The following is a 26,145-nucleotide window of genomic DNA, read 5'->3' on the forward strand; positions in this document are numbered from 1 at the left end:
TTACGCTCCCTTCCCCCATAATAAAGCACACAGTGAGAGAACGAGAAAGTCCCGCACCATGAAAGCCTGTCTGCTCGGCAACAAATGATGCCGTTCTGTCACCAATCAGAAGTCTAGATCTGGACTCCGACTGAGTTAAAAAACCTCTTCTGCTCAGGGTATTTCCAATTCTTGTGTTGCTATAAAGTATTTTTCAGTCACTTTCACTTCCTAACGAAGCTTCATTGGTTCTTGCAGGAGATTTTAGCCACTTTTAGATATTAGCCAGTGCGGCTATTACAACAGTGTGTCCAAAACACGGGTCCGGAGAGGAGCAGACCAGAACCAGAAGATGGCCGAGGAAGCCCAGAACCTGGTGCAGAATGAGATGCCGGCCGAGGATGTGATCACGATGGGCGACAGGGAGCCACGGTATGAATATAAGGGGTAGAGAGATACATTATTATTATTCCTTTTTTAAAGCACCCTTATATCAGGGTGCTGTACATATGAAAAAGGGGGTAACATACATATATTATTTATTATACTTATATAGCGCCATCATATTCCACAGCGCTTTCCATACTTTATTATCACTGTCCCCATTGGGGCTCACAATCTAGATTCCCTATCAGTATGTCTTTGGAGTGTGGGAGGAAACAGGAGAACCCGGAGGAAACCCACGCAAACACAGGGAGAACTTACAAACTCCTTGCAGATGTTGTCCTTGGTGGGATTTGAACCCAGGACTCCAGTGCTGCAAAACAGCAATGCTAACCACTGAGCCACCATAATTATAAACAGATGGGTACATAGTGTACAGGACCCTCACAGTCTACAGGGTATTGGTGATGGAGACAGTAGGTCGGGGGGCAGGTGGGTGGGAGGTTGCAGCTGGGTAATTGCAGGACCTAAGCATTTTTGAATGCATAAGTTTAAGGTTCTTTTTTGAAGGTTCCAAATATGGGAGATAGATAGATAGTGGCAACGTTCCAGCTCAGGGTTGTGAGCCTTTTTCAAGCTGTATTTTTTGCTGGGTTTTTCAGGATCCCATAGTTCAGCTTTGCTTCCACCACAGAAGCATGAGCAATGCAAGGTGTTAGATCATCAATGCAAGACATATGTGAAACCACAAAACTATTTTGGAAAAACAAAGGGCAATTTGATCAAATTATTGGGTGGAAAAAGATTTTTATGTCAGAAAAAATAGTGACTGTTCTCAACAAAAAAGTTCACGAGTTCATGAAAAAATGCACAATTACAAACATAACAGTGGGGAGAGGTGAATTGGTCGGGAATAGTTTACCTAAGACGTTGGCAGAGCATTGAGTTTGTAGGACACAGTTTATGTTTTACACTTTGGTCAGCCCTGGAGTTGCTCAGGTATTGTTCAATCTTACACCTTGGTCGGCCAATGTTTACTTTGCACATATTGCTAATTTAATTAAAGTGTAGTAATCCTAATGGTTACTTCACACTAAGCAAGATCGCTAGCGAGATCGCTGATGAGTCACCGATTTTGTGACACAACAGAGATCTCGCTGTGTGTGGCACGCATCAGCGACCGGCCCCCCTGCCGGGTATCGCTGATCGTGCAGGAATGTCCTGTTTGATTGTTGGACTCCCGCTGGCCAGCACGCATCGTGTGGCAGCGGGAGACCAACGATCAGTGAGATCCCAGCGCTGTAAGCAGACGCTGGGAGCTGGTATCCAAGGTAAACAGCGGGTAATGAAGCGCCGTGCGCGCTTAGTTACCCGCTGTGTACCTTGGATACCAGCTCCCAGCGCGAGAACGCTGGTATCCAAGGTACACAGCGGGTAACTAAGCGCGCACGGCGCTTAGTTACCCGTTGTTTACCTTGGATACCAGCGTCCTCGCTTGTCCTGGTGCGTCGCTACATGATCCCTGGTGAGCTGTCAAACAGGCAGATCTCACCAGCGATCATGTAGCGACACACCAGCGATCCTGACCAGGTCGTATCGTTGTCGGGATCACTGGTGCGTCGTTTCGTGTAACGGGACCCTAAGTGACATTTTCAGGAGCCCAAGACATTATGATTTAAACTTGGGAAAATCACAAAAATAAATGCTGTACCTGCTTTTTTTTCACTAACAATGCAGCAAAACCTGATGCCTGCGTTTGTGCACTTACCGCACTCATGGCTGTCTATGGTTGACAAATGGCTGCAAAAACGCTGAATGTGACACGCTGCAGTATTCAAAAACTCTGCAGCTTTCCAATTCAGTAAGGAAAAAGGTGCAATGTGTGTGTATGAGAGTTCTCAAATCTCACAGCTTTTGCTGGAACTGTAAAACACGGCTTTTAATTTTCCAAAAAAAAAAAAAATGGAACGTGTGAACATAGCCTTCGGATGATTTTTTTCTATACTTTTCTTGGACATATCACTCTTGTACCCCTGTATCTAAGCTGCTTGATCCATCGGGGTTCTAAAACCATTTATTTCTTAAATAAAAGTTGCCAACTTTAAAAAACGTAAAATATTTCTCCCCCCCCCCTATACCGTGACTTTGACAAACTGTGAAAATTCCCCGGTCTGACTTTCTGCAGTGTCATAATCAGAGTGTTTGGGAACCTGAGATACAGGAGGTTTTTTTTTTTTTTTTTGCCTGGGTCCATATACTCTAAGGATATGGGCGACATGATGATATTCGGGATCACTGGAGCAAAGCAAAGCTAGGGACTATCGCCAGCATGAGAAGCCCAGGAGTGGACAGTGACAGATGGGGCCCCTGTGCTCGGACCGTATATGGGCCCGTTGCAGTACATAATAAAGTACAACTCCGCCTGCTCTTGAGGTGGAAGTGGCCCCTTAATCTCTGGAACCTCTTGGACCCCTGTGCGGCTACTTAGGTTTCGCCAATTGTATATGAACCAGTGAAGAAGCTTATGATTGTCTTGGTTTCCGGAGTCTTTCTCTTTTATTTTCCAAGTGATTTGCTTTAAATTTTTCACTTTTGCTCATCAGTCATTTATTAATCTTGAAAAATACATTTAATACAACATCACTAATATTCATTTTATAATTATTAACGGGGTCTTCCAGTTCTTAATAACGAAGGACTATCCTTCAGACCCCTCACATACATTAAAGTCTTCCGAATCCACCGATTTTGGCCTATATATAACTGATCAGTAAGAGTCTCCGCCAAGACTCCCCCATCTAATATTAATGGGCTTTGCTGACCTTGAGGGCAGAGTTGTAGTGTGTATATTAGGACAATTAACAGAATTACGTTAACCCTCTCCTGACCCGATTAGAACCGTCTCTGAGAGTAGTCCATTGATGGTATGATAGCTTGTGTTCTTTTTTTCATAAACAGCGCCACTCTGGCCTATGGGCTGTGCCTGGTACTGCAACACAGCACCATCTACATCAATTAGGATCAGTTTAGAAGGTGAAACAGCACAATACATAAAACAGGGATCTATCCCATTGGTGTATATGGTCAGTCCAGATGTGGCTTGTGGGGCCAGTAGCCCCCCCAGGGATGCAAATATTATTATACATGACCCCAGTAGTGCACCGTGAATGGACGCAGAGTACGCGACTGCGGTCTCACCCCTTGCCTGACGTTCATACGCTATATATGTATGGCAGAATTGGGGATGAGCTGTATGGAGCGGATTCACATGATGAACCTGCTCCCTACCTGGAGGGTTTCCGCTATTTTACATAGCAGAGACCGGCCTGTAAGTGCTGCGATTGGAGCCAGCTCTGATCACAGCAGAATAACCCCTTAGATGCTGCGCTGAAAGGCAGCCTATATATCTAAGTGGTCAGACAGTGGAGGGCTCCCTCTGCCATCCCATTGGGTCTTCACAACGCAGTCTCAGGAAGCCAATGATGTTCTGTGATGGCAGCCGCGGCCAAGGCCCTAGAGTTTTCATGTAAGCCCCTATATAATCCCCTCAGTAACAGATTCTAATATCACAAAAGTAAATGAGCCGTCTCTACATAAGATAATATTTCAAGAACAAACATCTAATTTCAGGGTTTGTTATTTCACAAGCGTCAAAAGCAGCGACGCAGATATAGTGTAGAACATGATACAGAGGAGGACAGGGGCCTGCGATCTCCTATGACGGCCTCTGCTGGAGCCGCCACATTCTCCTCTGCCCCAGTCCCACACTGTGTCCCATACAAGGTCGTCAGCCCCAATGCAGAATACGAAGTCCTCAGGATTCACCCCCACAAGACACAATGTGCCAGATGGGAAATCCTATATAGAGTACGGCCGGCCGGGGTCACACACAGTGACAGCAGCAAACATTGTACTGTACATTGTCTGTGGAGGCAAGAAACACATTCCACATAGAGATATACACACCGACACGGAGGGAGAGAGAGAGAAATGATATACCCCGTATGTATATAGATATTCACACAGAGAGAGAGGGGGAGAGAGAAAGAAGGAGGGAGGAAAAGGAGGAGAGAGAGGAAGGGTGAGAGAGAGAGAGGGAGGAAGGACGGAGAGAGAAGGGAGAGTGAGAGAGGGAAGGAGAAGGGGGAGAGAGATAGAAGGAGAGAGGAAGGTAGAGAAACAGAGAGAGAGGAGAGAGGGGGATTGAGAGAGAGGGGGAGAGACAGTAAGGGAGGAAAAGGAGGAGAGAGAGGAAGGGTGAGTGAGAAAGAGAGGAAGGACGGAAAGAGAAGGGAGAGTGAGAGAGGGAAGGAGAAAGAGAGGAAGGTAGAGAGAGGGAAACAGAGAAGGAAGGAGAGCAGGAGAGAGAGAGGGGGAGAGAGAGGGAGAGAAACAGAAGGAGAGAATGAGAGAGAGAGGGAAAGACAGAGGAAGAGAGAGAGGGAAGGAGAGGAGAGAGGGGGAACGAGACAGGAGAGAGTGGGAGGGAGAGAGGTAGAAAGAGGGAAGGAGAGAAGAGAGGGCAAGAAAGAGAGGGAAGGGGAGAGAGGGAGAGGGGAAAACAAAGACAGAGAGAGGGAAGAAGAGAGGAGAGAGAAGGGGAGACAGAGATGGAGGGAGAGAGGGAGAAAGAGAGAGGTAGAAAGATGGGGATATATATATATACAGTATATATATTCATATAGAAACACACACGTCTATACACAAACTGATGAGAGAAATTGCCGCTGACCATACACTAATGAAAAGCTGATTTAAACCACTCATATTGTTTTTTTGTCTTGCGTATCTGAAGAAATCAGTGGTGTCTGAACGAGGCCTTAGATATTATAACAATAGATATCTGATCTCCCGTAACTGAGGCTAACGACGCGTTACATCAGCACAGGATCTTATTAGCATAAAGGGCATGTGGAAATAATAACTAATTAATCAACCAATTATACACCTAGGATTGCGTGATGTCACCAGTTGCCAGGCAGAGGCGTCTTGCTGTTCGTTCTTTATTGTAGAGATTTCGGGGACACAGGGATGAACGAGATTTTGTCGCTTCTCAAAGATTAACATTTTTTTTTTATTTTATTTTATATTATGCTTGATCTACCGTGACATTTCATAACAGAGATTATAGTGCCCCACCGGGGATAAAAAGTCCCCGTTCTACCAATTAGTGTGGGTCCCAGTGGCCAGACTGTGACCGATCAGTGATTTACCAGCTATCAGACTGATAGATGATGACTTATTTTCTCCAGACCAACTATCAGGCTGATAGATGATGACTTATTTTCTCCAGACCAACTATCAGGCTAATAGATGATGACTTGTTTTCTCAGGACAACCCCTTTAAGCCCTTCCCAAAACTGTACATCCAGGATGGCCCTGATTGACTAATTGTCAGATTGTCAAACACTGACAGTGGAGATAAAACACTGTAGTACATAAGTAATAAAGTGTATTATTAATGCGATCACGTTTTCACAGATCCCAGACCCCTTATGGGACTAGTAAGTATAGTAAAAAGAAAAAAAAAATGTTTTTAAGTATTATAAAAAAAGTGTAAAAATAAAAATAAATTCACAGATTTAATAATAAAAAATGTGTTTTTTTTCTGTGAAAAAAAACAAAAGCTCCCTTCAATCCCCCCAAAAAGCCACATTTGGTATCACCGTGTTCGTAGTGACCCTTGCTAGTAAACTGTATTAGTTTTCATCCCATACGATGAATACTGTAAAAGATAATATGAAAAACTGTGTAATAATTACCATTTTTGTTAATCTTGGCTTTAAAAAAAAGTCTATTCCAAAATGATCTGGACAAGTCCATGTGTAATCCACAAGGTTCTAGAAAAAAGTGGAAAAAGTAAATCAATAAAATATTCCACCTTATTGGTTGGTAGGAGTGACATCAGCAGTTGCCGGGTAGAGGAGCTATGTGACGGCAGACTTGTGATTTCTCACAGCGCGCAGTGTGCATGATGTCAAGATTCTCCAGTGCCTGGAGCGGGTGGTCATGTGACTGCACGTATGTGATTTACATAGTTTTGGCCACGTTCTGACTATATCCGGCCTCTTGAGTCGGCATGCGTCTCATCGTCAGCGGAGAGTCCTGACATCACACACACTGTGCGATGCGAGTATTCACAAGTCTGCAGACCTGTGTTGTATAGACATTGCATTGATTTGAATGGATATTGTGTAATTCTTAAATTTCCCCTGTGATAGCGCTGTAGAGACATTGAGAACAAACTGTGAGTTTTCCTAATAGATTACATGTAATACCTGGAGGGCCCAGAAGAGGGACACACTGATCACCTGAATCTTAGTTACTGCACACCGCTCAGGATGAAGATCCCTAGACAGTGACACCTGGTGGTATTGTCTGGAATTGTAAATTTTCAATCTCAAAATTACCTATCTTTGCAAAAAAAAAAAAAGCATCAATTAGGGGGTTTCATTAGGGTAAATACTAAAGTGTTTTAGATATAGTGCAATCTGAAATATTATCTATCCACTGGGTAGGTGATAACTTTTGGATCAGTGGGTGTCCCACCACTTGGACCCATGCCAATTGGATGCCCGGCTGCGCCTCTATTCATTCTCTATGGTACTGCTGGAAAACTCTGAGCGCAGCGCTCAACACCCCAATAGGGAAAGGATCGAACATGTGTACTTCTGCTCCATTGTAACAGGATAAATATTCCCTGTTCTGGCGATCGGTTGCAGCGGTTAGACCCCCATCGATCAAAAAGTCAAAACCTGTCCTGTGTTGATATAGGTGATAACTTGTTTTCATCAGTCAACTCCTTTAATGGTGTGACCTGACCAATCAGATTACCCCCGAATGCTCCTCCTCCTCTCTTACTGTTTGACAGAGGTGGAGACACTGAAGCTGCATCCCCCTCCTCCCCCACTGAACATTTCCAGATGGGTGGACAGGGAAAATAGAGCATTTATGTATGAACATTTATGAAGAAGACCATCGGTTGACCTCACTTAAGTGTACTAGACCTAGTTTTATATCAATCTATTACATACAGTATAGTGTCGCTTTCATTCCTCTCCTCGTGACCGGGTATTTAAAGATTCCTTTATTTTTATTTTTTTATTTTCAGTGGTATGACATGTAACAGAGGAAAAGTTGTACCGTTCCTCTCCATCTTTGTGGCTCTTCTCATCGCCGGCCAAGCAGTGTCCATCTACTTCATCAGTCAACAGCAGAGCAAGATCAGTGAGCTGGACGAGGCAACAAGGCAGATAAAGCTGAACGAAATGATTAAAAAACTTCCCGGCTCACGTCAGTAGTTTTACTTAATTGGAATAGTTGGACATTTTCCTAATTATTTTATTATTATTTCATTTTAGATATGTTCATAATTAATAATAAAACTGTGTCTCCCTCCAGGTACCACTAGAGGGAGATGAGCAGCTTACTGCCTACAGATTTACTTCCAGTATGCCGTAAGCGCCCTCTAGTGGTGGCAGCAGGGAGACAGAATTGTATTAGTTACCTTTATGCAATAACAGTTTGCAGGTTTATAATCCTCCCTAGTGAGTCATGTAGGCAGGGAATTTGGAGCGCTGCAAAATAATTATGTGATAATTAAAAAAAAAATAAAACTTGCTTTTTCTTTTCGGCCTCTTCTTATATTCATTAACAGCTCCTTCCGAAAATCGACCAAAACTGAGAATGGCAACTTTCAACATTCCTTTGGCTTTTAAAGATGATGATGGATCCCAACAGGTAATTATAAGCATTTCCACCAAAGTAAAACCTGTATTTTCCAAACATCTTTTGGTCATCTAGGTACGAGTAAAATAACACGTCTTGCTCCTAGAACAGATTCCTCCAAAAAGTGAGCGACTGTACAAGGAGGGCACTAGTGATGCAGACCCATAAGAGATCTGAGACGGCTATTAAAGAGCTTCCGTGCTTGAAACGGGAGGTTTCGCTCACCTTTATCGTGGTGTTTAAGAGGATCCACCACATAAAGACACCCAAATAATAAAAAGTGGGGGCCTTTGTTACATTTGGGACAAGTTTTTTTTAATAATTTTGCTTTAAATTCACAGAAACTGGAAAAAAAGGCAATGGCCAGCAACAGCATCGAGGATGCTGCAGAATACATGCTCTTGGTAAGTGGCGGCTACATGTGACTTATCAGATGCCATTACAGCGCCCCTAGAGGATGACGATCATATGGCCCAGAATGATTTCCTGTCTGGAAGTCTCAGATTACTGGCTAATCTCTTCAGGATAACGTTGGCCATCTTTTTAACAAATGCATGCTAAGAACTGACCGACGATCCTAACTTAAAGGGGTTTTCCAAGCTCGACAGAAATGTATGCCAAATCGCCACGAGGTGCAATGCTCACACTGTCAGGATTGCCCTCTGTGTCCGTCAGCTGTGTGGGCGGTCACACTAGATTCTCCTCCGCTTCTCTCGATACCACTAAAGTGACCGCAGAAACTTTTGCTGGAAAGTCCCTTTAAGGAATTGTATAAGTTTAGCTGATCTTTGATTGGCACAACTGATATGTTGGAAGACCGAAAGGGAGCTACTAGCGTTCCTTCTCTCACCCTATGTCTTGCGTGTCTCTCCGTTGACCGTAGTTCTCGAATCCTTTGAGAAAATATCCAACGTTCAATGGCACCATCCTGGACAACCTCAGGAAGTTGCGGCGGTCTTTGAGCTACGAGGAATGGATGGTAAGTGCAAATTGGCCACATTCTGTTAGATCGAAGGGCCCTCTTTGGTCTGCGTCCACGACTGCAGTGGTCATATAGAGCAGGGTTCCCCAACTCCAGTCCTCAAGGCCCACCAACAGGAGGTTTTCAGGATTTCCTTAGTATTACCCAGGTGATAATTGCATCACCTGTACAATACAAGGGGAATCCTGAAAACCTGACCTGTTGGTGGGCCTTGAGGACCGGAGTTGGGGAACCCTGATATAGAGGGTCCCTTACTCTGTGAGGACCCTGTCCTTTCCTACATTACACAGAGAACCTGTCAATTTCAATGAACCTTGTGTAATACTTTTTTTCACCTGTGGTGGCGCTGCAGGAAATGACAGATATTTCCAGGTTTCCCTCACAGATTACAGCTATTGCTGGATATCCCAACTGGAAAACACTATCAAATGATCTTCTTAAAAAGGACCTGTCACTTCTCATAATTATGTTTTTCTTTTTTATTTGATGGAAATGTCGCTGTTACCCCGAATCCGGCGCTGTTTTTCCTTTGTTTCTGCACCTATCCATTCCTGAGATATGACCCCTTCTTCTTTGAATATAAACCTAGTGTTCTTAGCCAAGGAGGTGTGATCCGCAAGCACTATCCCATGAAGAACAGTTGAGGACCACACCCACTTGGCTAACATCACTACATATACATACAGGAAAGAAGAGGCCATATCACAGGAGCGCAGAGGCGCAGGAACAAAAGAAAAACATTGCCGGATTCAGGAGAACAGGGGTATGTACATCATGTAAAAAAATATACAGATTTATTATCAGTGACAGATTCTCTTTAACAAGTTGGAAATGGACAAACTTGTCTTTGTTAAATACCTTATGCTATTTGTGTTCCATAACATGCCGAGAGAAGGTACTTCTATGTCCATAATATTTCCGTAAAATTACCAATAGACCAGTTCACTGCATTAAACCATAATGTTGTGTTTTCCTCCCATGTGTGATTAATTTAAGAGAAGCCTAAGACTTGTGGACCCAGGAATAATATCTTTTGTTTCTTCATCTTTAAGCTCTTTGACTCTTGGATGCAGCAGTGGTATCTGTTTTACTTAGTGCAGAACTCCAAAGGACCAGAGAACACTCCGAATTCCACTGCTAGAGAAGGTACCAAATCTACAACTGCAATATCTGCAGAAAGTGAAAAATAGCTGCTGTAATGGGGTTCTGTGATGTAAACCGGTAAAACAGGTACTGTAATGGGGCACATATGGCAGAGCTGTATGTTGGTATGGTTCTGTAGCTGTGTAACCACTCTCGGAGCCGCCCTGTGATGCCACTATACAACACAGTATAATAGATATATTACTGTATATACTGTATGTAAGAGTGTAATGGGGCACATATGGCAGAGCTGTATGTTGGTATGGTTCTGTAGCTGTGTAACCACTCTCGGAGCCGCCCTGTGATGCCACTATACAACACAGTATAATAGATATATTACTGTATATACTGTATGTAAGAGTGTAATGGGGCACATATGGCAGAGCTGTATGTGTGTATGGTTCTGTAGCTATGTAGCCACTCCCAATGCTGCGCTGTGATGCCACTATACAGCACAGTATAATAGATATATTACTGTATATACTGTATGTAAGAGTGTAATGGGGTGCACATGGCAGAGCTGTATGTGTGTATGGTTCTGTAGCTATGTAGCCACTCCCAATGCTGCGCTGTGATGCTACTATATAGCACAGTATTATGGAGATATATTATATATTATAGTGATTATCTCACTACCATGGGGTCGGATGGAACTGTAGACTCCACAATTTTTTCCCTGGGTTCCACATGAATGTGAGAGAGACAATCATCATGCCATGAAATGTATGACATATGGAGGTACAGAACGGTAACATGGCAGTAGTTAGATGTTAAGCAAAAGATGGAGAGGACCCTGGTTAGGCAGCCATGTTGGTAGTCAGTGACTGACGGACCAGGGCCCTGCGAACCGGCGTGGCGGCTGGACCTGGTGACCATGTGCAGTGTGTAACGTAGGTCAGAATACTTTTCCACCTTTGTGGGTGGTCATTTTTTTGTAACTTTACTTTAGATGTTGACCATATTCATGGTAGATGCATAAACCAGGAGTCCTCTACGAAGAAACCCCAAAATTGTCAACTCCCCCCCCCCCCCACCCATACTGGTCACCAGTGCGATGTAACACAAGGGCTACACACCGCTTCTGTCCACTGCATTTCATAGTATTCACAATTTCTTCTTCAGGAGCCAATGTACCGCAGGAAAGGGACCTTCTGCCTGCTGAGTTTGGAACAAGTGGAAACCTGGTTTATGCCTCTACCAGTTACTCAACCGAATCAGTGCCCCGTTTTATCGACGAAACCCCGAGCGGTGAATATATGTTCCCTCCTATGTCTATTGTGGAAGCCTTCATAGCAAACACAGGACTTGATGTTATGGCCTATGTTAGCTAAAAAATCCGGTATAGCTGCTCACACCAGTCCCCTCTCATGTCAGGCTCCAAATCTCATTATTCCCCACCACATAGTTCATGAGATGCCAGATGTTTTTGGAAGTATACCATAGACTTTTATTGTAAGCTCGTCTAGGCCAGACCCCGTCCTCCTCCTGTATCTTGTATCTGTGCATGTCTTGTATATGTTAAGTCTAGTATGTAATGTTAATCTAGAATAAATAATAATCTACGCAGACTTCTGTTTTAAAGGGAATCTGAGAGCAGCATGATGTAGAGGCAGAGACCCTGATTCCAGCAATGCGTCACTTAGTTTACTGGGTGCAGCAGTTGTGATTGTGATAGTGTTAGTTTTCTGCAGATCTAGCAGAGCTCGGGAATGCTGAGCTGGGTATAAGCCCGCACACACTACTGAATGGCAGCTGTGTGCACTGAATGACAGAAAGCTGCCAACCAGTGGTGGACCAGAAGCCATGATACACCTAGTACTGTAGTGATAAACTTGCTAATAAAAAACTAATTTTAATAAAATAACAAAAAACACTGCCTAGTAAGAGACACACCACTGGAATCAGGGTTTCTGCCCCTACAATACGGCACTCTCAGACTACATAGCAAAAACCTTCTGACCAGAGGTGTAGCTAGGTGTTTGGTTCAGGGGAAGCAAAACTTCTGAGTGGGCCCCTAACCAGGTAACCCTTATTACAAATATGGTGGCACTTCCTAATAGTGGATGTAGGAGAACCGTGCTGTTACTGAAAATAATCTCTATATAAAGACCAACACTGATATTACCGCCATACAGTGACCATAGATACCAGTGCTGCAGAACATAAGAGATTACAGTACAGTTACAGATAGTGACTTACAGCTGACGTTCTTTCTGATGGAATTGTTCACTTTTCCCGTCTTTTCCACCAGGTCCAGACCGACATTACAGAGATTACAACAAGACACATTTCACTTATCACATCTCCAGCACTCTCCCCATCTATCCCCAACCTGCACAAACTCCTTATCCTGCTAATACCCCAATGCTGAGCCACTGCTGCCATGTGTGTCAGTCCTCTGTGTAGGCTAATACACCCATAGTCCATACAACATAATGCACCCCCATATTCCTGCATACAGCATAATTCACCCCATAATCCATATAGTATAATGCATCCCATGGTCCTCTGTATAGTATAATGCATCCCATAGTCCATACAGTATAATGCCCTCCATAGTTCTCTGTATAGTATAATGCAATCCCATCCTCCATAGAGTATAATGCAAACCATATTCCTCTGTATAGTATGATACGGGGGGTATCATACTATACAGAGGACTAGTTCAAACAGTATAATGCATCCCATAGTTCATACAGCATAATGCACTCCATAGTCATCTATATAGTATAAAGCACCCCATAGTCCGAGCAGTATAATGCATGCCATAGTCCTTTATATAGCATGATGCATCCCATAGTTCATACAGCATAATGCACCCCATAATCCTTTGTATAGTGTAATGCACCCCTTAGTCCTCTGTATAGTTTAATGCATCCCATAGTGCATACAGTATAATGCACCCCATAGTCCTTTGTATAGTGCAATGCATCCCATAGTTTTCTGTATAGTATAATGCACCCCATAGTCCATACAGTATAATGCACCCCAAAGTCCTCTGTATAGTATAATGCATCCCATAGTCCATACAGTATAATGCACTACATAGTCCTCTGTATAGTATAATGCAGTCCCCGTACTCTATACAGTATAATGCGCCCCATAGTCCTCTGTATTGTATAATGCATCCCATAGTCCATACAGTATAATGCACTACATAGTCCTCTGTATAGTATAATGCACTCCCCATACTCCATACAGTATAATGCAACCCATAGTCCTCTGTATAGTATAATACACCCCATAGTCCATACAGTATAATACACCCCAAAACCCTCTGTATAGTATAATGCACCCCATAGTCCATACAGTATAATGTGCCCCATAGTCCTCTGTATAGTATAATGCGCCCCATAATCCATACAGTATAATGCATCCCAAAGTCCATACAGTATAATGCACTACATAGTCATTTGTATAGTATAATGCATGCCCCATAGTCCATACTGTATAATGCAATACATAGTCCTCTGTATAGTATAATGCACTCCCCATAGTCCATACAGTATAACGTCCTCCATAGTCAACTGACGCTCCCTCCTTCATCATTGTTTTTCAACTGTAGCAGTAGCTGAAGTTGCTATGCACTGCTGGCAGTGCAGGGAGATTGTGTCTTCCTGCTCTGTTGCAGAGTTTAACTGTATAGGCACATTGCGCACAGCGATACAGTTAAAAGTAGTGTAGCTATGCTACTGCTTATGACAGATTCTCTTTAAGAAAATGTGTCACAATGGTGGGTCTAAAATTTAAAATAAAGTCACTAACCCCCTCTAAACTCTCGCTGTTCCTCCAGACCACAGTCCCTATCCCCAGTTTCCTTTCTTTCGCTTCCAACTTTTCACCGCTGCAGCCAGTCAGTGGTCAGACTAGAGTTAAGCCCCATATATAGCGTTTGGGACACTCCTTTAATTATTAGGAATAAAACAAGGAATCTCTGTTATGTAATAATTTGTCAGACAAGCGCCGTTCTGCATAATCCTGCTTTAGCGATCCTAAAATCTACAATTCCAGGAGAAATCAGTCATCACTAAATGTGGGACAATTTTTTTTTACTTAAATCCATGAGCTAAAAAATAATTTTTGCAACTAGGCTTCATTAAAGATTTGGCACCATTTGACTACTACAGACACATTTTTTGGTCATAGAATAAGTTAATTTGCAATCCATCAGTGAGCTCAATCCAAGGCCTCCTTCACACGTTCTGGTGATTCCTGTACAGGAAAACCAGTATTTGCGAGATCCGTGGTCCGTGTGCCATCCGAATGCACGTATGTGACATCTGTGTATCCATTTGCTGTCCATGTGTCACATTCGTGTGACACGTACTGGCGCCTTCGAAAAGCAGTAGTTTGCTGTTCCCAGGCGCTGTCTGCTAAAGGCAGCTCTTGTCATTGTTGCCTGGTCTGCCTGAGATTAGCGCGACCAGTCGACAATGATGGGAGTTGTATTCAGCGCCTACTGTGTACATTCTATGTAAATTAAAGAATTAAATAAAAAAAAAATATTGTGGGCTGTCCCGTAATTTTCATAACCAGCAGAGGGAAAGCCCATGATGGGGCTGATATTAATAAACAGATCACAGCTGTTTATTTAGCCTTTACTGGTTAATTTATTTGGCACCTCCCAAAAAATGACTTAGGGTCACTCTATAAATTCAAACCAGTAAAGGCTAAACAGACAGCTGTTGGTTGATATTAATAGCCTGGGAAAAGGTGTGATAGGGTTATGGTTGATATCATCTTTGTATTGTTAGGTGACATAAGACAACCCCATTACTAACCCCATAGTCATATTGTAAAAATGGACACAAGAATAAAATCCTTTATTTGAAACAAAACTCAATGCCATGTTTTAGACATTTATTTAAAATAGAAAAAAAAACAGTTATACTCACCTTTAGGCCGGGTTCACACATGAGAGAAACACGACCGAGTCTCGCACGTTAATACCCAGCACTTCCGCCGGCACTCGGGAGCGGAGCGTGCGGTTGCATGTATTGCTATGCGGCCGCACGCTCCGATCCGAATGCCGGCTATTAACATGCGAGGCTTGGCCATGTTTATCGCATGTGTGATCCCGGCCTTACACCTATAATCCACTGAAGCCCTTGTCCCTTGTAAAAAAAAAAAACAAACAACAAAAATAATAAACAACTATATTTCTCACCTTAAATGATTTTTAACCCCAAATAACAACGTGAGTTAAAGCAAAAAATTGCCCCAATGGGTGTCCATATCCTATAAGTGACATTAAATATACATTAAAATAGGAAACTATAAAACAATTTAAAATAAAACACCAAATCCGCCATATTTTCCTGGTTTTCAGCTACTTCGTCTTCTCTGGTTTTATGTCTCCCCTGTGCACTGAAGTTGTCTCAGTAAGATGGAGCCATCAGTAATGTCAGCGGACCACTCACACTTACTGCTTTATGTCTCAGGTGCCCCATTGATGACCCAGTGCCAAATGAGAGCCCAACAACATACCATGCCTGGTACCTTTGTACCTCAGTGCGACGACAACGGGGAATTCTCACGCACGCAATGCTGGAGAAGCACAGGATATTGCTGGTGTGTCTACAGAAATGGAACGGAGATCCCAGAAACCAGGACTCGAGGCAGGCTTGACTGCAACGGTAATCACAGCCTATATATCAATGCAGTCACACGATCCATGTGAAAGCAGTCATGAGAATGTGTCGATTGTATAAAGATTTTTATTGTGTAATGTAGGGGCTGAAACTCTGATTCCAGTGATGTGCCCCTTGCTGGGCTGCTTGCTGTCATTTTGATACAACCACTGTTTTCTCTGCTGAAGATCTCGGAATGCTGAGCCCTGTATAACCCCGCCCACACCAGATTGGTCGCTTTCTGTGTACACTGTATATTGACAGAAATCTGCTAATCAGTTGTGGGAGTGAGATTGGACCAGGAGGCATGAGACACCTAGTCCTGTAAGGATAATCACCTGCTGATAAAGCACTGATTTTATTGCAATAGCAAAACACAGCCCAGTAAGTGACACATCAATGGAATCAGGGTCTCAGCCCCTCCATGCTGCTCTCAGATTGCACATCAAGAGCCTGCTGACAGATTCCCTTTAAAGGGGTTGTCCAGCACTGTTTACTCCAGTCAATCATCTTGCATGATGGGAGGCTTCTATAACATTCATCTCTCTGGTCTCAATTGCGTCATACATCAGCCCCTCTTCACATATGCTGATCGGGAAGGAGACCGAGGATAGACAAACCCTCTCACGATAAATCATCTAACGCACTTTTTTTTTTTTTCTCCCACAGTCATTAACGAGCCAATGATGGAAGATGGAATGGTGCAAGATGGAGCAATGCTTTATGATGAATAATTCATTAATGGTAAGTGCGAGATGTGCAGCTGCGAGGCATTGGTTCTTATCCTCTAACTTACTGAATGTAAGGCCATGTTCACACTTGCAGTATTTTACATCAGTATTTGGAAGCCAAAACTAATAGTGCAAGTGTCAAATATGGAGTTTTCGCAACCTGGTTTTCAAAACCACTTTATTAAGTCACGAGTCAATTATTGAAGAAGTTGGGCAGCTTCCACCTGAAATCTGCGGCAGAGGCCGAAGTCTGTCTTAGGCCTCATACCCATTGGCGATTAAAAAACCGGTCCGATTTCTGGACTGTAAAAAAGGGAGGAGTGTTATGCGAGTGTCATGCGATTTCTATGCGATTTTTAATCTTTCCATCCGTTTTCCTTCCGCTTGCAATCCTTTTTTTCCCCAGCAACTATTTTTCTTCAGTCATTTACAGGACCATTTACAGTGTTCTATGCCACAGAATGGTAATGTATCCGTTTAAAATGGATGGAAAACGGATGGTCCGTTTTTGGTCCGTTTTTTTAATCGCACCCATTGACTTGTATTGGTGAAAATCGCTGCAAATCGCAGCATTCTGCGATTTTTTTCTCAGACCAATTTTGGATGAGAAAAAAAATCACAAGTGAGATGTCATCCATTCACTAACATTGGTCAGAGTGCAATCGTCCGATTTTATCACCAGCGAGTATGAGGCCTTAGGCCGGGATCACACTTGCGAGTGCAAAGCTAGAAACTCTCGCGAGTCTCTCGCATCAGTACCTGACACTGCCGCCAGACCGGAGCGTTCAGCTGCACAGAAAGACGCACACTCTGGTCCTGATTGCCGGCGGCGGTGCCGGTTATTGAGGAGAGAGACTTGCGCGAGATTCTCGCATTGCACTCGCAAGAGTGACCCTGGCCTTAGGGCTCAGTCCCACTTGAGATGAAATTGGAGAATGCAATCTGATTTAAAAAAAAAAAAAAAAAAAAAAAAAAAAAAATCGGTCTAAATTCGGATTTTTACACACCGATTGCATTTGAAAAGCCGGCAATTCATATGCGGGTACAGTAAAATCACACTGACAGGATAGAATAGATATATACACATAGAATACATATACAGTGTGGGCCATTTATATGGATACACCTAAATAAAATGGGAATGGTTGGTGACATCAACTTCCTATTTGTGGCACATTAGTATATGGGAGGGGGGAAACTTTTCAAGATGGGTGGTGACCATGGCAGCCATTTTGAAGTCGGCCATTTTGGATCCAACTTTATTTTTTCCAATGGGAAAAGGGTCATGTGGCACATCAAACTTATTGGATAAGTGTCTTATAGATGCCTCTCCATTACTAAGCCCTGGGCTTGATGTCACCAGACAATACAAAGGTCACATGAAACCCCTATTACCCCACTTGCCATCGCTACAGGGCAAGCGGGAACAGCGAGACTAAGTGCCAGAATTGGCGCATCTTACAGATGCGCCTTTTCTGGGGCGGTTGAGAGCTGATATTTTTAGCCGGGGGGGGGGCAGTATCCATGGCCCCTTCCTAGGCTATTAATATCAGCCCACAGCTGTCTGCATAGCCTTTGCTAGTTATTAATTATAGGGGGACCCCACATCATTTTTTTGTGGGGGACCCCCATTTTAATAGCCAGTAAATGCTAAGTATACAGTTGTGAGCTGATATTAATAGCCTGGGAAGCTCAATGGGTATTACTCCCTTCCCAGGCTATAAACATTGGCCCCCAGCAGTCAGCTTTCCCCCTGCTGGTAACGAAAATTGCGCAGGAGCCCACACCATTTTTTTCCGAAAAATAATCTTTTAATAAATTAAATAGATGTACAGTAAGCTGCACACACACTGTACTAATTATATTTGTCACAGACATCTATATATCTACCTATTCTCTTTGTATTTACTGTATGTAGTCCACCTCTTCTATTCTGTTGGCTCCTGCAGTGACTTTACGCTATCCGGCTGCTGAATTGCCGGATTTTCTTTTATCTATCTATGTTTTGAAGAATATTTCCCTTGAAAACGATGTGTAAATGACTTAGAGAATTTCTCTATGTAAAAGCGCATGTTAAAAATGCATTGCAGTCGGACAGCAATCACACTGCATTCGGATGTAAATCGGATGCTAGGTTTGAAAAATCGGATTGTACTCACATAAAAAACGCATGACCACTTGCATTACACTCGTCCGACTCTCCTGCATCAAAATTGGACCGATTTTAAAATTGCTAGTGTGACTGTTATGAATGGGTCACCAAGGAGGATGACAGGAACAGGCTAAGCCACCAGAAGACCAGAGAGGTTGGTAACTAAGCGGATTGCAGACCCCTGATCCTATCAACACAACTAGCAGTAGCCGTGGAGCGTTCCTACAATGCCCTAGACGCTTTGTCACAGCCGGAGGACTGACTAAGCCTAAAGACAAAAAGATGAAATCTAAACTGCTCCGGAGCAGATCCCCAAAGGAATAGACAGCCCCCAAACATATATTGTCGGTGAGACAAGATGAAACCCAAACACAGGCAGAAAATAGACTGAGCAAATGATGGGGCCCAAACTGTCTAGGCAGGACAGGACAGAAAAGATACTGTCTGCAATCACGCACAAAACACTAAAAAAGTCCAACACTTCTGACATACAAAAATCCTGAGGCCACACGACCTCACCCCCGCTAGATCAGCACTCTGGTATAAACTGGAAGCAAAGCAAAAAGATACTAACATAACAGGGGACTGAACAAGCTGTAACATATGAAGCAGGGCCCAGCGCTGCCCCCAGCAGGGAGCACGCTGAACCCTAGCAGCAAAACAGAGAGCAAAAAAAAGGCACAACCAGATTAGATGCAAAGGATTAGCAAAAGAATCACGTAACTGAACCATGCACATCAGGCAGGGGACTAAAGAACTTCAAATGCACAAGGAGGAAAATCACCAGCAACCTTCAAGAGCAGCCAGCTCAGTTATATGCTCCCAGCCAGTAATCCCAGGTTCCCAATTATCGTTGTCAGGTGGGGAACTTCCACCAACCTGGCCATCTCCACAACTCTCAGTAACCACCAGAGGGAGCTTCGGCTCAGAAATGCGAGCAAGGGAGTTCACAACATGTGACTCCAGCCTTAGATTATTTTTGCAGAACAAAACACAATATGGGCCCTGATTCATGATTTGCATTTTTTTTAAATCACTTTTTATTTTTTCTTGTGGTCCTCGCTGCAGTTTTTTTGCTCCAAAAATGTCAAAATGTTGCATTTGGTTCATGAATTTTGTGCATAATCAAAGACGCTCTTTGTTTTCATCCTCAACCTCTTTTGCTACTTTCTAGCGCAAGAAGTCACGTGTTCCGCTAAAATGTTGCAAGCAAAATTAAAACATTCATGAAATCAGCCCAAAAAAGGGACATTTGCAAAATAAAACAAAAGAAAGTGGACACATAATATAGGCTTTAAAAAAAGACGTAAATTAAAAGAATAAGGCATAAATGAAAAAATGGTGAAACCTAGACAAAAAAGGCACAGATACGATCAAGAATCGGGCCCATTATTTTTTTTTTTCTTTGTGTATTTATTCACAAGCTTTTAATGAACTATTAAAGGAGCAAAATCAGTTTTCGGCTCAATTCATATAAAATTCATAAAGGCAAAAAAATTTCTGGTGCAGTGGAACAGTAGGGCTTTCACAGCTCCGCACAAAACGGGGAATAACGCAATGACGTGCATGTGATATAATAGAGCATTAATGCTAAACACCGATCACTGTATCGTTCTTGCTTAAATCTTTGTATAATTCTCTCTCATTTTATTCTACAGGTAAAAAATATTCTTTCTGGAGACTATAATTGGTGATTCTGCAGAGCTGCACTTTCTGTACTAAAGGCTGTCAGGTTCCAGCTTAAAAGCACAAGCTTCGTAATTTAGTCTGCTGTTACTTACCATTTTGAGAAAGCGGAATAAAAGCTTTGTGTCGGGCGTGCGCTACTTCATTTAATCCCTAAGAATAGAGCGTTTATGAAATCATTAATGTTTCACATCCTTGATCGGAATTCTAACCTTAGCTCCCGAGCGTGAACCACAAGATCCATAAAGTGCTTGTATAAGAATGGTAAATCATGGCTACGTTACTCCACAAACATCAGCACTGCTTGCCCCTGGGCTGTGTGAAGTAATGCAGCTCAGCTCCATTAACTCAAAGGTGGCTAAAATGTAATACCACACACAGCCTGTCGACAAGAGTGGAGCTGTTTTACATAGAAGAAATTGGGAGAGTAGAAACAGAAGCGCAGAAAACAGTGCACACACAAGTCAAATATGGGTATAAAAAAGGCTTTATGTAACACCAATGCCTGACAGACAGAAAATAGATTTAAAAAACACCATAAAATCACAAAGAACATGGACAATTCCAGCCTGACAAGGTATACCAAAAGGGCAATATCTGATAAAAGTGCAGTTGTGAATAAGTGACACACAAAGATCACTGCCAGGGCGGCATTTAGAGGATGACTAATATTCCAGTCCAAAATATAAATAGATGCTATGGTGTTATAGCTAATGTTCGATAATATAGTATCACAACATTATTCCAACTTGCTAATGTACTAATATGAGCAGAGATCATGCGCTAGACACATATGTAAAAACATTATAGACTTAGGCCGGTTTCACATTTGCGCTTTATAGCGCTGCGACGGCCTGGGCACGGCCGCCGCTAAGCCCCGCCCCCTGCCGGCTCCCTGCCCGCCCCATTCGGTCATCGCCGCCTACTAGCGCACATGGGCGCTTGCGATCTGCGCACCCTATCTTTAGCATAGGGTGCGCAGATCGTGCGCTGGCCGTGCGCTAGTAGGATTTTGCCGTGCGCTGCACACTTTTGAAGGTGCGCCGTGCGCGCCAAAATGCAACATGCTGCGTTCGGCGCACATGGGCGCACCTTCAAAAGTGCGCAGCGCATGGCAAAATCCTACTAGCGCACGATCTGCGCACCCTATGCTAAAGATAGGGTGCGCAGATCGCAAGCGCCCATGTGCACTAGTAGGCGGCGATGACCGGATGGGGCGGGGCTTAGCGGCGGCCGTGCGCAGGCCGTTGCAGCGCTATAAAGCGCAAATGTGAAACCGGCCTGAGCGCACTCCATGCAGCTGTGTTATAAAGATCAAAAAACAACTCCCAAAGCTGGGGCACCATTGCATTGCTCTGGTGAATGCAATACACAGAGAAATAATTTATGAATAAAGCCAAAAGTCATGTAAAAAATTGCTCAAATAAAGCCTTTTTTATACCCATATTTGACTTGTGTGTGCACTGTTTTCTGCGCTTCTGTTTCTACTCTCCCAGTTTACAGTGTTTTTGGCGCATAGTCGCACCCGGTTTGTTCACTGTGTAATACTAAGTGTGGTGCCCACCTTTTCTTTCATCATTTCATTTTACATAGAAAAGCATACTCATATATTGTCATAACCCACCCCCTCAAAAAAGGAACCCACATTGGTCCAGTGATATTGGCCAGTATTAGTAAAAATGGCTTTTTTTTTTTTCAGAAGTAGCACATCAGTCCATGAGTTATTGCATTTCAGCCCTATTTATTTTAATGAACATCAGCTGCACTATAAAACAAGGCCCACGGACGTATACAGCACAGGCATATGTTGCTTCCATTGACTCCGACTGTAAAAAAAGGGCATATTGGGGCAGTATACTTTTTTTGCAGTGGCTTGTGGTATGGGAAAGCAGTTTGATGTGCTCGCATGTACAGCGGAGTGACGTATTACCAGCCCAAAACTCTATCGGCCTCTGCTGGTTCAAGACAAGAACATTATTAAAGGGAGTCCATCAGCAGCTTTTGCTATATAATCTGAGAGCAGCAGTGATCTTGATTCCAGCGATGTGTCACTTACTAGGCTGTGTTTCTTTAAAATCAATGTTTTATCAGCAGGAGATTATCACTACAGGACTATGTATCTTGTGCATCCTAGTCAACCTCACTCCCACCGCTGATTGGCAACTTTCTTTCAATATACAATGTACACAAAAAGCAGCCAATCAGTGGTGTTGGCGGGGTTATACACAGCTTAGAATTTTGAGCTCTGCAGCAGAGAAAACTGTGATTATATCTAAATGAGAGCATGCAGCCCAGTAAGTGATACATAGCTGGAATTAGGGTCTCAGCGCCTACATCATTATGCTGCTCTAATTACATGGCAAAAACCTTCTTTAGTATGTGATGTTTAGATGTTAGTACCTTTCCTATCATTCACGTAAACTGTAGGGCGCAGACACAGTGTGCATAAGTCCTTTTTCTAACCTTCAACAACTCTCATAAGTGAGTCTGATTTTTAGTGGAGCTTCATGCTGGTGAAAACACTCAGTATACAGACCCCAATTCATCAAAGTGTTTACATCAGTTCTGGCATAAAACGCTGAAAAATTGCCACACTTTTGAGGAACACAAAGTCTTGGAAAAAAATGTGCGACTTTTGGCAAGCTCTCCTGATATAGCCGGTGGTGGGGCAGGAAGGGTCATGGCGACACCTGGCGTATCTTATACCTCAAATCTTTCACCAGTCCGAGGGGCACGCCACTTTTATGGCGTGTCTGACTCATTAAGAGGCGTGCACTTCTTAATAAGGCAGGCGCCTCTGACGTTACCATCCTCAATACACTGGAGTCATGGAATGTCACGGAATGAGAAACCAAAGAAGCTAAGCCCAATTTTACTATCGAGTCCAATTCAGACCTAACCCTGACGCATAAGCGGCAGCATTTTTCAGGAAACAAGGACAGGGTCAGACATGGATGTCAAAAATGGACACACGGATGAAAATTAGTTTAAAATCGTCCAAGTTTTTTCAATGAAACTCGATGATTTTTCATCAGGTCATCTGTAGCCGGTCTCATGCGCATGAAAACATTCATCCATGTGCCCAGATTTTTCACCTGTGCGGCATCCGTATTTATGTATCAGCTGTATAACATGCTACATGATCGAATACAAACTCCGGCGTTAACAACCGCAATGTATCCCCAAAAATCAGATGCCATCCAGATGATCCATTTTTTTTTGCACACCCATATAATAGGCAAAACTCGTCCAAAATAAGGAAGAGACTAGCAGCGCCTGCTGCAGTTTGTGTCACATGGACACTTACTCCATGTGATAAAACTGTCATCTGAACAGCCCCATTGAATAAAAGTGGTCTGAGTGCCGACTGTGTGCGAGAGGCAGCTTTTCCCACAGACCAGACGGCACACGTACATATGATACTCTGGTCTGAATGAGCCTTTAAAGGGAATCTGTCAACGTATTTTTGCCATTTAATCTGAGGACAAAATAATATAGGGATAGAGACACTGATTTTAGGGATGTATCACTTACTAGGCTGTGTGTTATAGTTTCAATTCAATCAGTGTTTTATCAGCAGATTACTGCCTGACTAGGTCTCACATTAAAGCTAGTCCAGCTAATCTGTGTTACCCCGCCCCCAGCACTGATTGGCAGCTTGCTGACACTGTACACAAGAACCTGCCAATCAGGGGTGTGGGTGGGGTTATACACAGCTCAGCATTCCGAACAATGAGAAATCTACAGCAGAAAAAACAAGGATTTTATCGAAACTGCACCAAGCCGTTCAGTGAGACAGCACTGGAATCAGGGTCTCGGACCCCATATTATGCTGCTCTCAGATTACATAGCAAACGCCTGCTGACAGATTCCCTCTCATGGATATGGACTTTTTGCTTTAGCGACTACATCTGATTTGGCAATAAGGTTTCATTACAATTTCTAGACTATTTAGCTCCTACAGCCTCTATGGTTTCACTGCACACAACTCATTCTGCAGTCAGCAAACAGTGAATTGATCAGTGAACTTGTCTGATGAGTGTGTAACACTTCACCTGGTTTATCTCTGACCGCATCACAGTTTAGAGGGAATTTGTTACTCTTCTGCCTTTTCAAGATAATAGTTAGAAGATCCAGTGCCAATAGCCAGAAATGAGCCTAGTCCTGCGCAGCCGGTCACCTTTTCCGGTGCATCTCCAGGTGATTGACTGGTATCTCCAGATGTACACACATGGAAGAGACCTGTCAATCACTTTGAGCGGCGTGGAGAAGCTTACCAGGGGAGGTGCCAGAGTAGCCGCATACATTCCTGTGACCATTAAACTATATTTTCTTTGAAACCCGAATTGTTTCTGAGAAAAATGTACCTGACTGGGTTCACACAGCCTGGCTCAGATTCATGGCGCCCATGGTTTGGTCAGCATGAATCAGCTGAACGTTTCCCTTTAACCTGGTTATAAATAAGCTTAGAAGTGGATGTAGGAAAAGAGAGATAATGGTTACAAAACCTGCAGTCAGAAGAGCTCGCTGCCAGATTTACTGTTAACTCTTTCTGCTCCCTACTATGTACGGTGATGCATAGAAGCTGTAGAATCCAAAAGGTTCAACATTTTTTAGAAAAACTTTTTGCAGAAATGCTTTTTTAGACACGCATTTAAGTAAAATATGGATTTATGGGGGATATTTAAATTTAAGTTTATGACAATGGTATGTGCCTCATTATATAAACCAGACTGAACGAAAAATTAGTGTGTTAAAATTTCACATCCGATTTTTAAAGAATTTTTTTTTTTTTACAACATTTTAAGCCATTTTATGCCAGAATTCTGACAAAAAACTGCTACATGAATTGGAACCAAAGAGTTTAGGCTCAGCAAGGTATCCAACGTGCAGACTACCTTTTGTAGCAAAAACATTGGTGGCTTTTAATTCTATGTACCGTAGTTTAGTGTTTCTTAAAGTAATCTGACCGCTTTATATCATGCGCTTAGGATTTCATTTTATTGAAGATAAATTGTCATAATGATTTTAAGTGTGTGTTAGACATTTAGAAATGTTTTCTTTGCTGTGAGGGTCAAACTGACTTTTTTATCTTTAAGAATTATATAAAGATATGCGCAAAATCAAATAAAGACGTAATTACACTAACGTGATCCCTCCATTCATCTGACTCCTTGCGGCAAAAGTTTGTCTTAGAGATTGACTGCCTTCGACACAGTTGACCACTGCCTCCTACTACAGATCCTCTCCCCCTTTGGCATCAAAGACCTCGCCCTATCCTGGATCTCCTCATACCTCTCAAACCACACGTTCAGCGTCTCCCACTCCCACACCACCTCCTCATCCCACCTTCTCTCTGTTGGAGTCCCCCAAGGCTCTGTTCTAGGACCCCTACTCTTCTCAGTCTATACACTTGGCCTGGGTCAACTTAAAGTCCCACGGATTCCAGTACCACCTTTATGTTGATGACACTCAGATCTATCTCTCTGGCCCAAACGTCACCACTGCTGTCGAGAATCTGAGAGTGTCTATCAGCCATATCCTCCTCCTTCTCTCGCTTCCTCAAACTGAATGTGGACAAATCTGAACTGATCATCTTTCCCCCATTTCACAGATCTTCCTTACCTGACCTAGCTATAACAATTAATGACATCACGCTTTCCCCAGTACCAGAAGTCCGCTGCCTCGGAGTAACGTTTGACTCTGACCTGTCCTTCAAACCGCACATCC

At 43.1% G+C, this 26,145-nt stretch overlaps 1 protein-coding gene across 2 annotated transcripts; it reads left to right on the forward strand.

The window, feature by feature from the left end:
* The first annotated feature begins 175 nt into the window (after nucleotides 1–175).
* On the forward strand, nucleotides 176–25,563 carry CD74 (CD74 molecule). Of its 2 annotated transcripts, XM_073567971.1 has the most exons (10): nucleotides 176–411; nucleotides 7,475–7,656; nucleotides 8,021–8,103; nucleotides 8,433–8,495; nucleotides 8,975–9,070; nucleotides 10,126–10,219; nucleotides 11,339–11,464; nucleotides 15,658–15,852; nucleotides 16,516–16,590; nucleotides 20,388–25,563. In XM_073567971.1, exons 1-9 carry the CDS (start codon nucleotides 332–334, stop codon nucleotides 16,578–16,580), a joined length of 984 nt encoding a protein of 327 aa, XP_073424072.1. In that variant the 5' UTR covers nucleotides 176–331; the 3' UTR covers nucleotides 16,581–16,590; nucleotides 20,388–25,563. The 2 variants fall into 2 exon arrangements, with proteins under 2 accessions (XP_073424072.1, XP_073424073.1); XM_073567972.1 differs by lacking the exon at nucleotides 11,339–11,464 and having other exon boundaries at nucleotides 179–411.
* The last annotated feature ends 582 nt before the right edge of the window (nucleotides 25,564–26,145 follow it).

The sequence above is a fragment of the Dendrobates tinctorius genome, unplaced genomic scaffold (genome assembly GCF_039654945.1).
Source record: "Dendrobates tinctorius isolate UK_male_01 unplaced genomic scaffold, ASM3965494v1 ptg000020l, whole genome shotgun sequence".
NCBI classification, from domain to species: Eukaryota; Metazoa; Chordata; class Amphibia; order Anura; family Dendrobatidae; genus Dendrobates; species Dendrobates tinctorius.

What these genes read in the sequence shown, in the direction of transcription:
- CD74 (XM_073567971.1), top strand. Translation starts at nt 332, where the DNA reads ATGGCCGAGGAAGCCCAGAACCTGGTGCAGAATGAGATGCCGGCCGAG. An exon ending in TAAAAAACTTCCCGGCTCAC is followed by an intron (nt 7,657 to 8,020) that starts GTCAGTAGTTTT and finishes ATTCATTAACAG; the next exon opens with CTCCTTCCGAAAATCGACCA. An exon ending in TATCGACGAAACCCCGAGCG is followed by an intron (nt 11,465 to 15,657) that starts GTGAATATATGT and finishes TTTATGTCTCAG; the next exon opens with GTGCCCCATTGATGACCCAG.